The sequence below is a fragment of the Leptodactylus fuscus genome, chromosome 6 (assembly GCF_031893055.1).
Source record: "Leptodactylus fuscus isolate aLepFus1 chromosome 6, aLepFus1.hap2, whole genome shotgun sequence".
Lineage (NCBI taxonomy): Eukaryota > Metazoa > Chordata > Amphibia > Anura > Leptodactylidae > Leptodactylus > Leptodactylus fuscus.
In genome coordinates, this window is record NC_134270.1 from 144505865 (window position 1) to 144518511 (window position 12647).

Below are 12647 nucleotides of genomic sequence, written 5' to 3' on the forward strand. Positions count from 1 at the left end.
CTACACCGGAGCGGGAAGCTGCGACTGTCGGAAGCCGTAACAGGAGCGGCTAGCCACGGCAAGTGCATTTTGGTCCTGATTCCGATGTGCTTCCCGCGTCAAAATCAGGACCAAAATACGCGGTCACTAGCCCGTGTGAACTAGGCCTTATGGGCCATCCTGTAAGTGTCTTGTAACAGCTCCTCTCTAGTAACCCTATCTGTAGTGATTCAGAACATGCTAGAATACCTTAACCAGACAACCCCATGAATACTTTATCATCCTAGGACCCCTATAAATGTGGGAAAGGAGTTACAACTAGTAAATGGTAACCTTACTTGAAGTGTTGAGGAAGTACTATGAGATAAAAGACCCTCGTGCCGAATAAGCACGGGCCAGGTCCCCCATACAATAACGCTAAAAGCCGAATGTTCTGACGTTATTTGTGAATGTCTTCTTCAGAACATTACATAGAAACTGTAAAGAGTTTAACACGTCAATGTTTTTGCCAAAAAAATCCCTCACACCTGCAAGTTATTCTTCAGCAGGTTTATAGTGAGCGCGGATCTCATCCAAAGGGAATCAGATTGATGAGAGTTTGGCCAGAACTCTAACTTGTCTCTAGTCCCAACATCTGTTGTGTTGAGCTTTAGAGAGCGCTTGTCTCGTCTACAGGAAGCTCGCAGCCGAAACGCCTTTAGAAATGGTAATGGGATTCACAAAGCCAGGTGTTCGCTTGGAACTGGTTATGACTCTATGATGGATCTGACTATAATAGAACAGAGCGGGGTGATTTACAGAAAGTCAAAGTAGCGGTAATCCTATGGAAGACTGTGGAAGAGAAGTTCTAGAGAGACCCCTCTTCTCGCAAAGATGACGCCAACCAAATCCATTAGGAACTTCTGATTCAACTCAAGTCTACAAATTTGAGGTCCATAACATTGGAGACCTAAGAACTGCCACAAAGCAACTAATGATAGTGAATATAGTCATGTTGTGAGCCACACACTACCACAAGAACTGCCGTGTGGTGTAGGACGGAGGTACTGGGTAGTACTAACCTTAAAAAGTTTGTCTAAGAACTAGACGGCGGCCAGGGACAATGTAACAAAAATAAGAAAAGCCATACTCACCTGTCCTCCGCTCATCTTTCATCATCTCCACCATCTCTAACTCTTTTCATCCTTTCATCCAGTTAGAATTTTTTCTCCACCACCATTCCCGAAGAATCAGTGCTGTCAGTTTTGGTGCCTGATATGCTTACTAGACTCTCTAATACCAAGAGGGTGGTATCCAAAAGGCAGACAAGGAGGCGTGACTCAGAGCTTCAGTCCAATGCAGATGGTGTCAGCTCTCAGAACCACACCCCCTATCTGCTCCTGACACCACCCACTTGACACTATAGAATCTACTTTACATATCCAGCACTGAAACTAACAGCAGTTATTGCATGGGAACGGTGGGGGCTAGAAAACAAATCCCAAATATGCCAGAATCAGTGGAGCAGTGCCTATTAAATAGTCCAAAGAACTTGAGGTGGTGAAAGGTCCTCTTTAAAGTGACTCTTCTGGTTTAAAATAAAAATTCCACAATGAATGGATAAAGCCTAACCAAAAGGGAACCCATAAGGGTGATTTGGGACACTAAACCATCTAATGGACCTTATGGACCGGGGGTTTAGTGTTCCAAATCGTCTTGTTGGAAAGTCGTGCCCAGACTAAAAAAATAAAAAAATACCTTTAGGGCACCTGCTGGAGATTTGGGGGCAGATTCCGCACCAAATCTGTCTCCCATTGTTTTCAATGAGAGACAGAAATTGCGTCCTGCTCCATCTCGCGGCTTGAGATTCCCTGCTGGTTAATCCGCAGCGGAAAGCCATGACTGAATGCCTATACATGGGCATCGGCACTCTGCTGCGGCTGGACCGTACACGAATATGGAGGTGGAAGATGAAGAGAAAATTCTCTACATTTTCCACTGTGTGACGTCCCATTATATGCAGCTGTACCAGCGCAGGACAACTCAAATTCTTCTTCATTTTCCACCATGTGAACATAAACCAGCCGAACCTTCAGATTTCAGCAGGACTAGCTGACCATCTACAGTGGTCCCTTGACATTCGCGGGTCCGACCTTCGCGGAAGGGCTATACCACGGGTTTTAATATTAATGGAAGGATACTCCATTGTTTTTTTTGAACACCACGGGTTTTCCCGCGGCCGCTCATCAATATCATCAGAAATGTTTCGTGTATCTTCTTCAATGGTGAGTACCCATATCATTTCATATACTGTACTGTACTGTACGTAGACTATTTTGGATATGAACAGTATTGCAGGACATCCCCTAACATGAGATTAAACACCGCATCTCCACTTCGCGGAAATTTGACTTTCAGAGGCGGCCTTGGAACGTATCCCCCACGAAGGTCAAGGGACCACTGTAATGTGTATAGAGGCCTACCGAGAAGGAGAGGACTGATGGATTTCAACATAGCCAATACTATCTCCCCACCAGAAGTGTCTGGTAATACTCACCTCTCCTCATTCAGAACATACACAAGCTTAGCCACGCCAAGCGTGCCATTGAGTGATCACTCGGGTGAGATAGATGTCCAACAACCAGCTATGTAATGCATATGGCCAGCCTAAGGTTCTGTTCACATCTGTACTGTAACACCACAACCCTGTGTCTGATCCAATGGCACCCAATGGACATAATGCAGTCCATGGTGTTCCCCGAAGGGATCTCATTTTAGGAGGGAACAATATGATGGAATCTGTAACAGAGGCGCTTGACAACCTGTGACACAGATGTGAACAGAGCCCAAGGCCCAGCTCTGACTGAACGTCAGTATTATTAATTCTAGCAAACGCTGCCTATTTATTAGGAGACATGTAATGAGCGGATATTTCCTCCGTGGAAGAAATTAATCACCTCCCCGCATGTAAACACAAACAGCCGTTGTAATGAGGGATTGTGATCTGACAGCGAGATTCGGCAGCGCTGTCAGCGCCGTGTAGACACTAATGTCCCACGGGTTTTTCATCAACCTTTTCTCATGTTTCACTATTCAACGTGCCTAAATAATAGCAACATAAATGTTATAGTAATAGTGCTAATAAATTCAGAAGCAGAAATAGACAAGTGTCTGAATGGAAATAAATAGCAAGTGTATTCTGTTCATGTTGGTTGCATTTATATAGTAATAGTCCTATCAGAGCGTATGGATGTCATAGCGGGGAGCAAAAACAGAAAGCTGCTTACAAGATGTGGCTCAAGCTCTAATGGATGCAAACCTCCTATATATGATGGTGGGTACACACCACTGTCACACATTAAATGACAGATGTACTGGATGTCCGTGTCCGTCAGTATTCACCCCAATGTAAGAAACTCGTGCAGGACTTAAGAAAGCAGACATCATGCTATGGGGGCTCTGTCTGTGTCCATTACGATACTACAGTTGATGTCCGCTGCTGTCATCCTATAACGGATGACAGCACCGGACATTAATAACAGTAGTGTGGACTAACATGGTTGCCAGAACTGTGTAAATAAAATTGACAGCAGGGGTTACCGGGGGCGTGTCCTTGCACAATGTGATGCTGCCCAATCAATGCTGACAATTCCAGACTGTGTTGGGACACACCCCTTTGACAAATAGTAAGGTAACACCCAGATGCAAATTTATCCATAAATGTCTATTAAGAATAACAATTAGAACAACAACAAAAAAACTGCAGAATTGATATTTTAAGCAATAAACCAGTACTTTTTTGGCAGGTTTTTTGCATCTAGATCAGGGGTAGGGAACGTACGGCTCTCCAGCTGTTGCAAAACTACAACTCCCAGCATGCATACTGGCTCTGCTGTTCTGGGAACTCCCATGGAAGTGAATGGAGCATGATGGGAGTTGTAGTTTCACAGCAGCTGGAGAGCCAAAGGTTCCCTAGCCCTGATCTAGATGATACCTTGATATTACAAAATGGACTACAAATAAAGTACTCTCTCCATGGACCGATCATATTACCCCATCACCACCCAATAAAGCCTCACACTGCATATGACTATTGGTCACCACATCTATACAATAATCCTAACACAAATCAAATCCTCTTCCCTTGATTCTCCCCCCCCCCCCCTCTTTCCTTCTATGGGTTGCAATCACATCCAGAGCCTTGTTTCTTAAAGGGAGTGTGCCAATAGGCTATAGCATAGAAAACCAACAGCACAGTTACTGTACATAGATGAAGCAAACCTGCTTTTGATTCCTAAAAAAAATCCAATACTCCATTGCTGAGCTATTCTTTGCCTTGTGAATATGTAAATGAGCCACAGAAATGCACCAAAGGCCATCTCAGATGCTCTAAACTACTACGCCCCATTGTGCTGTAATTCACCTCCTTCCCCCTCGGGATGTAATGTATCACAACCAGCGCATGACACAATGCACCCGCCACACAAATTCAGCGTGGTGCTATAAAGGCTTATTTTTATGGATTATGAAATGGATCCGTTTTGTAAAAATGGACAAAAATTAATCGGTTATTGTATGGAATAACAGATAAAATGTTGTTACATTCCATCATATGTCCGTTAGCCATAGACAGTAACGTTAAAAAATAACATAGACATCACAACGGTCATTCAAGCCCTGTACCCTGTATTATCATCTCCACCAGAAGAACCTGTGATGGGTTTAATAAAAATAGACAACATTAAGAAATCCCACTGAAATCAAATTTCTTAGTCCGTTAATAACATTTTCTGACGAAGACTAACTACCGACACGAACAATGGCAGAGTGAAAACACCTTCAGGCTAGGGTTCACACTGCCGGTGTTAATGTCAGTTGCTGTCTTCCGTCATAGTATGACAGCAATGGACATTAACTATTGTAGAGAGCGGACACTGAATCTGTGTCTGTTCCCATTGAAACCGAAACAGAGCAAGATCCGCAGAGTCAGAATCCCTCCCACAATTCCTCTGTATATTACACGTTGCAATGCCATAGCCTTATGTGCTACACTAGAGCTGGGTAATGATGACCTAAATCATAATTAATATTAATTGAACATTTTACCTCAATTAATAATGAACAATTATTTTTAGAACACGCCCATTTTTAGATGCCACTGAATCCTTACTAGATAGTGTATAGGTAGTGACATTTTCTTTGTCAGTCACGATGGCATAGAAAATTCCCATAATTCATTAACCCCATCAATAGTGCAGCGCTCTCGAGCAGGTTTTATTCATTCCGTATGGTTAATGCTGTAAAAAATAAAAAAAATACCACAATACGCAAATTATGTTTAGGTCACCTCACTTCCCCTGAAAATAGCAATAACAGTGATTAAAAAAAAAAAAAAAAAAAATCATACATAACAAATACATAACTACAACTTGCCCAGCAAATAAAACCATCAACTCCTTGAACAAAACAGTAAAAACCACAATATAAATATGGTATCAATATTATTCTTATTACCTGCCGGCCAACATTGCTATGTCATTTGTAATACAAAGTGAAAATAAAATTGCCAGAACAGTGGGATTTTCACACGAATTCCCAAAAATGTTAATAAAAGCTACCGTAATCGAAACATTATATGTACCCCAAAATGGTGGTAAAGGAAAGTACAACTTGTCACACAGATAATAAACCCTCTCATAGCTATGGAGACAATTTTTTTTAAAAAAAGTCATACAATTTGGAAGGCAGAAAAATATGGAAAAAAAAGTCGCTGCGCATTAATGTACAAACTACACTGATCCTTCAAGGGTTAAGCCAGTGTCTGAAAGAATAATAATAATAATAATAATAATAATAATAAAATAATAAATTAAATAAAAAAATAGTAATACATAAAATATAATAAATAAAAAAAATAATAGTAATAATAAATATAATAATAATAATAATAATAATAAATTAGATAAAAAAAAATTATAGTTATAGTAATAAAATATTTTTTTTAAAAAAATAATAGTAATAAATAAAATAATATAATATTAAAATAAATATAACATAACATAATAAAAACAAAAAATAAAGTAAATAAAAGCAAGCAAGCCTGAGAACACCGTCCAAACTATAAAACACGGGGGGTGGCAGCATCATGTTGTGAGGTTGTTTTGCTGCAGGAGGGATTGGCGCACCCCACAAAATAGATGGCGTCATGAGGAAAGAACATTATATGGCAATACTGAAGCAACATCTCAAGACATCAGCCAGGAAGTTAAAGCTTGGGTGCAAATGGGTCTTCCAAGTGGACAAAGACCCTCAGCATACTGCCAAACTGGTAACAAAGTGGCTTCAGGATAACACAGTCAGTATTTTGGAGCGGCCATCACAAAGACCTGGTCTCAATCCTATTGAATATGTATGGGCAAAGCTGAAAAGACAGGTGCGAGTGGCCTACAAACATGGCTCAGTCACTCCAGTTCTGTCAGGAGGAATGGGCCCAAAGTCCTACCGACTACTGTGAGAAGCTTGTGGAAGGAGATCCAAAATGTCTGACCCAAGCCATACAGTTTAAGGGCAATGGTACCAAATACTAATGAAGTGTATGGAAACTTTAGACTCTACAGAAGGTAATAAAAATGCCTAAAAAATACTAAGTGACCTAAAACGGGAAAGGTTTCATCTAACAATTCTGCACAGCTAGCAAAAAGCAGAACACATTTTTAGATTTTCCTTAACAATAAGTAGCCATTATTACAAGCCAACCATTGTGTATACACATGGACACGGTACAATAATGGCGCACTGGAAATAACAGCAGGCTCCAAGGCCTAGCCTGCCTGTCCACACGGCCGCTAACTCCTTCCAGCCGGAGCCATTCCCGCTTTTGTGTCTTTCTTTTTCACTCCCCAACTTCCAAAAGATTTCTTTTTCCCATTCACATCTGCAGGTTTGCAGAAAGGCTTCCAGCTCCTGCACTCGGTCGGCAGAATGAGCCCCCTCCCCTACAATAACCTCCCAGATGTATTGTATTGCACCATGGCACCCGAATGGTTAAAGGGACTGTAGCACCAGAAAGTTACATCTCTCAGTTTTTTGTAATCTGCTTTTATTTTCTGGTTGCAGCATTTTTTATTCTAGTTCCTGTACATGAATATGGGGGCGGCCATCTTGCCTGCAGCCTTGTCAGCAGTGAATGCATTGATTTGTCACTAGGGGATTATCTATAGAGGTGTTATCTTCCATTGTAATTCTGTTTGTCATATGATGTAAATGAGGTGACTGCCAGAACTTCTAAGTAACAGTCTATTTTTAGGCTTTGTGAGCAGGGTGAAAAATGCAGATAATCTGCTCTCATGTAAACACAACCAGAAGCTGCGCTGCTCACTTGCTGTACAAGGAGTAGCAGCAGTTTTAGGTATTGCAGTGCTCTCCCCTACACTTGAATGGGGCAGCTCTGCAATACCCAAAGCTGCGCCTATAGTTTGTGCAGCAAGTGAACAATGTGGCTCCTGAAACGTACACTTTAACTGGAAAATCGCACCTCAGGAACAGATGATCCGCGTGAGTCTTTGATGTCGGAGCCCCACAGATCTAATAATAATGGCCTATGCTAAGGATAGACCATCAATATTAGAAAGTGGGTAATTTCTTTAAAGAGGACCTAGCTAGCTCGTCACAAAATTCTAAGCAATCTGTGTTCCTCTGTCATTCCTCCTGAAAATAAATGACTCCGGGCTCGTTCACATCTGCGCCCAACAGGGCAGGAGAGGGAAACCTGCCGGTATCTTTCAAACCCATTCATTTGAATGGGTTTAAAAAAAAAAAAAACGTTTTGCCGTGTAGAGCTCAAAATACTCACCGGCGCTCACGGCCGGACTCGGCATGGCAGGTTTCCGTCTTCTGCCAGCAGAAGACTGAAACCTAATACGGAGTGCGGAACGCTGGTGTGAACCCAGTGTGAACTGACAGCTGGGCATTACCATGTTGCCAAAGTATAATTATAATATTAATATTCTAAGCAAGATAACAGAGCAAAAGCACAACACTGAGTTATAAGAGAAGATACCCCAGGATTGGTACTGCAAGGGGAACCCAAGGCTTTACTTAGATATGTCTGGAGAGGTGACAGGGCCCCTTTAAAGAAGATCTTTCATGTCCTCAGGCACATGCGGTTTAATATACTGCTAGAAAGTGCGACAGTGCACTGCTCAAGAGGCTGAGGACCTTTGGAGTCCAGGGGGAACTTCTTAGGGCCTTTTTCAACTCTGTAGTAGCATCAGTCATCTTCTTTGGAGTGGACGGCTGGGGGCAGTAGCATATCAGTCAGGGATAGAAACAGACTTGGCATCTGGTTAGAAGGGCCAGCTCTGTCCTGGGGGGCCCACTGGACCCAGTACAGGTGATGGGTGACAGAAGGACACTGTCCACGGTGACCTCCATGCTGGAGAATAACTCCCATCCCATGTATGAGACTGTGATAGCACTGGGCAGTACTGTCAGTGACCGACTGCTTCACCCCAAGTGTGAGAAGGAACGATATCGGGGGTTGTTCCTTCCAACCGCAGTCAGGCTGTATAATCAACATCAGACCAAGCGAAGATCACTCCGCACAGAGAACTAAATGATCCTGAGTCTTTCTTTTTCTTCCTAGTTGTTATGACTCCTAGTATCTATTCTATCTGCTATGAGCTGTATGTGTTCTTTCTTGTAATATGTTACTGTATTATCTATGTTGCTGTAACACACTGAATTTCCCCATGGTGGGACTATTAAAGGATTAACTTAACTTAATTATCTTATCTTAATTCAGCACACTGGCTTTCTAGTGGTATATAAAAACCGCACATGCCTGAGGACATGAAAGGTCTTCTTTATGAAGGTAAGACAGTCCCAAGAGCCAACTGGACATTTTCAAGGAACCAGACTTACAAAGACAATAGAAAACAGAGACAAATGGTTTAACATTGATGACTTCCCCTTACATGGGCCATTAGGGTGACCAGTAGGGGTAACAGGGGGTCAGCAGGAAGACAAGACCATGTCGCCCACCAGAAGACTTTAGCCCCTTTATTGCAGCAACATAAACAGCACTGTCCAGGATTGTGTGGTTGTGCCTGGTACTGCATCTTAAACCCCATTCAAGTGACTAGACAAGATTACATGGTGGTGACAGTGGTGACAGGTCCTCTTATGGGCAAATTCATGCAGAGTTTTTTTGCAGGCAGATTTGGAGGCAGGATATACCTCCAAAAATGCCTCCCAACTTTCCCATTCATTTCAGTGGGAGTCAGGGGAAGATTTTTTTCCTCCATCTTCAGGCGGATTCTGTCTTGAAAACCCCATTGAAAGGAAAGGGAGACAGAAGGGGTGGGGAGTAGCTAACATTTTTTACAGTGTTTTTTTTTTTCTGTCAATGGAGTCTGCAAGGCAGAATCCACCTGAAGACAGTTCATGACTCCCACTGAAGTGAATGGGAGAGTTGTGAGGCGGTTTTTTGAGGTGAATTCTATATCAAAAATCCACCTGCAAAAAAACCTCTGTGTGAACTTACCCTTAAAGAGTTTATCAGAGACTGACATAGTCATGCAGCTGTCAGCAGGACGTGATTATGGCAAGTGTTCACTGACAGCAAGCAGAGCTCCTGAATACAGTGAAGGAGTGACTAGCACATGTTTAGTAGTCTGCTTTCGGTACCGCTCATACACAAAGGCAGGGCGGTGTCAGTGTTTACAACGGCTACATCTGCCAGACTGAAAGCTGTGGGAATGTGATAATACGGCTGCTGGAGGTTCACTCACCAGAATGGAAAGATCGCTGACACCTTATCAAAGGTCTGTCTACACCAGCTCCATAGCCAAGTCACATGACCGGACACACTTCTCCTGTCTTCAGGGGTCAGGATAAGATGGAGAATGAGCTGCGTCAAAACTGAGGACCCATCAGAGCAAAAGAACTACTTGTGTTCAGGGTTAGACTTTTTTACACTAGTCATCCAATTCTAAAAACAGTGTGCTAGGTCACTAGTGCCATGTAGACTGGTGCCGCAGATAAGGATGGGTCCGCCACCTTATTGCTGACATTACACCACATTCTCCATATCACCCTGACATCCTAGAATATGACCGACTCTCTGCATCAGTCTGGATTACCGGTGGAGTCACCCACCTGTTAGCCTTGTCAATACTCTAACAGTATCCAGCCTCTCAGACGTCACCACCATTCACATTGCGGCCAGAGGTATAGCTATTTCAGTGAGCACCCCGTACCCTCTATTACCAGATGGAGGTGAGCGACTAATCAACTCACTTGCAACAAGACCTGTAATGGCTGAAAGCATTCCCAGAATGAAACAAGACATTATGGATTCCTTATTATCAGGCACACTTCTTGATTTGGAGACTTGGAGCCACCAGCTGGCCGCACAGTCAGGGGCCACTCATCTTACAAGTGTCAGCCAACAAGCTCCAATGCATCTGAACATATCCAAGCCCCCCTGAGCAACCTAATGTGTAAATGAAGCATTCTCCTGATCAACTGGGTAGTCTCAGTAACTTTCCAGACTGACTCAGGGTTAGACTCAGGCCATGTGACATTATGTTGCCTACAGATTGTCCAACCAAGAAACATGTCTGATTGTCACGAGTTGCGGTCACATGATTACATTGGGGAAGCGATTTGGTGAGGAGTTTTCCAAGTTAAACAAAAAAAAAAAAAGTTCCAGCTCTGGAAATCTCATCAGATAATATGAGGCCCGGTTCACATCTGCGCATGGGTTTCCGTTCAGGGGTCTGCTTAGGGACCCCTGAACAGAAACCTAATCCGCATAAAAAGTGGTTACCTTAGGAAACCCGCGGACCCCATAGACTATAATGGGGTACATGTGTTTTCTGCATGAAAAATGCAGAGAGAAAACTGCTGCTTGCAGAACTTTTCTCTCTGCATTTTTCATGTGGAGAGAAGAACGGAATACACCAAACACAGATGTGATCCGAGCCTCAGAATGAATGCGTCTCCATCTGCCACTTCTAGCATTACACCACAACACTGGTGTACATGGGTGCAACTGTGACCTGACTGTATACACCACGACACTGCTATAGCCAATCACTGACCTCACCAGACACCACCACATACTGCTGGAGCTGGTGATTGGCGTACAACACTGTGGTATATACAGACATCTTACCGCTGCAGCTGAGAAGATGACATCATCGCTGCAGGATGAGTGCATGGCACCATGGTGTACACAGGCATTTTACTGAGAAGATGATGTCATCACTACACAGCGCTGGACGCATCGGAGGACAAATCTGGAAAGTACGCCCTCTTCTGTCATGGCGTCTCCTAGATTGGGGCATTTATTCTATAACAAGGGAAAAAAAGCTGCAGACATGTTATGAGTTAAAGGGTTTGTCCCTTTGTCTTGTTATTTAAAGATGACCTTTCATATCCTCCCTCATTGGCCGTGACATATCCACCTGGAAAGCTGACACTGCTTTGAATTCGGAGCATGTTCAGTTTTGATGGCATGTCCCCTGGTTGTACAGATATGGGTGCTAATAGTTTCGGCACTGATATAGTTCAGCATTGTTGTTGGGTGGGAAGAAATGGCACTGACCTGTAAGGTTGGCTCTTCTGATAGTGCTGAAACTAATGGCACCAACATCTACAGAAGCGGCAGCGAGTTAGATTGAGTGGTGTATAACACGGCCAATGTTAGAAGTGACCATAAGCATGAAACAACCTTTACTCACCTCTTGCCAGGTCGTCCCTTTCAGCAGCTCCCATCTTCTGCTTACAGATCCCTGGTCTGCACGGCTGCAACCAAGCCCAGGCCTCAGCGGTGACCTCTTCACTAACAGCATGTCACAGCGATCATGTCCAGTTTGTGAAGAGGTCACTGCTGAGTCCTGGGATTGGACGCGCACAGATGGGACATTACTGGTGACATCAGCCGACTGGACCTGCAGACAGAAGAATGGAGTTGCCGCCGCTGGAAACAGAAACCCGGAAAGAGGTGAGAAATGTTTTTTCTATCATTATCAGGAATATTACCATATGATTTTAAAAAATATAGAGTCCCCTTTAAAAACACACACAACTGGCAAGCACTGCCACATGGTGTCACATCAGCACCGCCTCATGTCACGTCTCAATACGACCACCTAATAATACACAATACATGGCTCTGCTACACTACAAGTCCCAGCATGCCCGCAGAGTTGTAGCTAAAGAGCCCCAGGGTTCAACAACCAGCAGCAGTACAGTTAATGTGAGACTACAACTCCCAGCATGCCCCTAGGTGTAGTGTGACCCTGCCAGGACACGCTGGGGCTTGTAGTTTCACAAGCTGGCTGCTGCTGCCCCCTGTAGGCGATGATTGCACCTTGTACGGCTGCAGTGCCCTGCAGGTGATGCCCGGCATGGCCGGCCCCTGACATGACGGACAGATGGCTACCTCTCTTGAGCTCCCGCTGCCACACAGTGACTATGGAGGCCGCGTGCTTCCGGTGATGGATCAGCCACAGGGACAAGGTCTGCACGCTCTGCTGAGAGTTACTCAACTCGGAGAGTTTCTTCTCCAGGGCCGGCTCGGTAAATGACGCCATGACTGTCCGATGGGGGGCCCCCCTGGCCCAGCTCAAGATGGCCGCCTGACCTCTCACCCCGCCGCGCGTCACGCGGCTCGAAACGAA

At 43.9% G+C, this 12647-nt stretch overlaps 1 protein-coding gene across 2 annotated transcripts in view; it reads right to left on the reverse strand.

The window, feature by feature from the left end:
- RPRD1B (regulation of nuclear pre-mRNA domain containing 1B) overlaps positions 1-12611 on the reverse strand; it is a 382003-nt gene extending 369392 nt beyond the window's left edge. For both annotated transcript variants that reach the window (XR_012716907.1, XM_075277479.1), the window contains exon 1: positions 12410-12611. Coding sequence is in view for 1 of the 2 variants with exons in the window: in XM_075277479.1 (XP_075133580.1) it covers positions 12410-12560 (151 nt within the window). In the remaining variant the exon portion in view is untranslated. The remainder of the gene's footprint in view (positions 1-12409) is intronic.
- Positions 12612-12647: the final 36 nt, after the last annotated feature.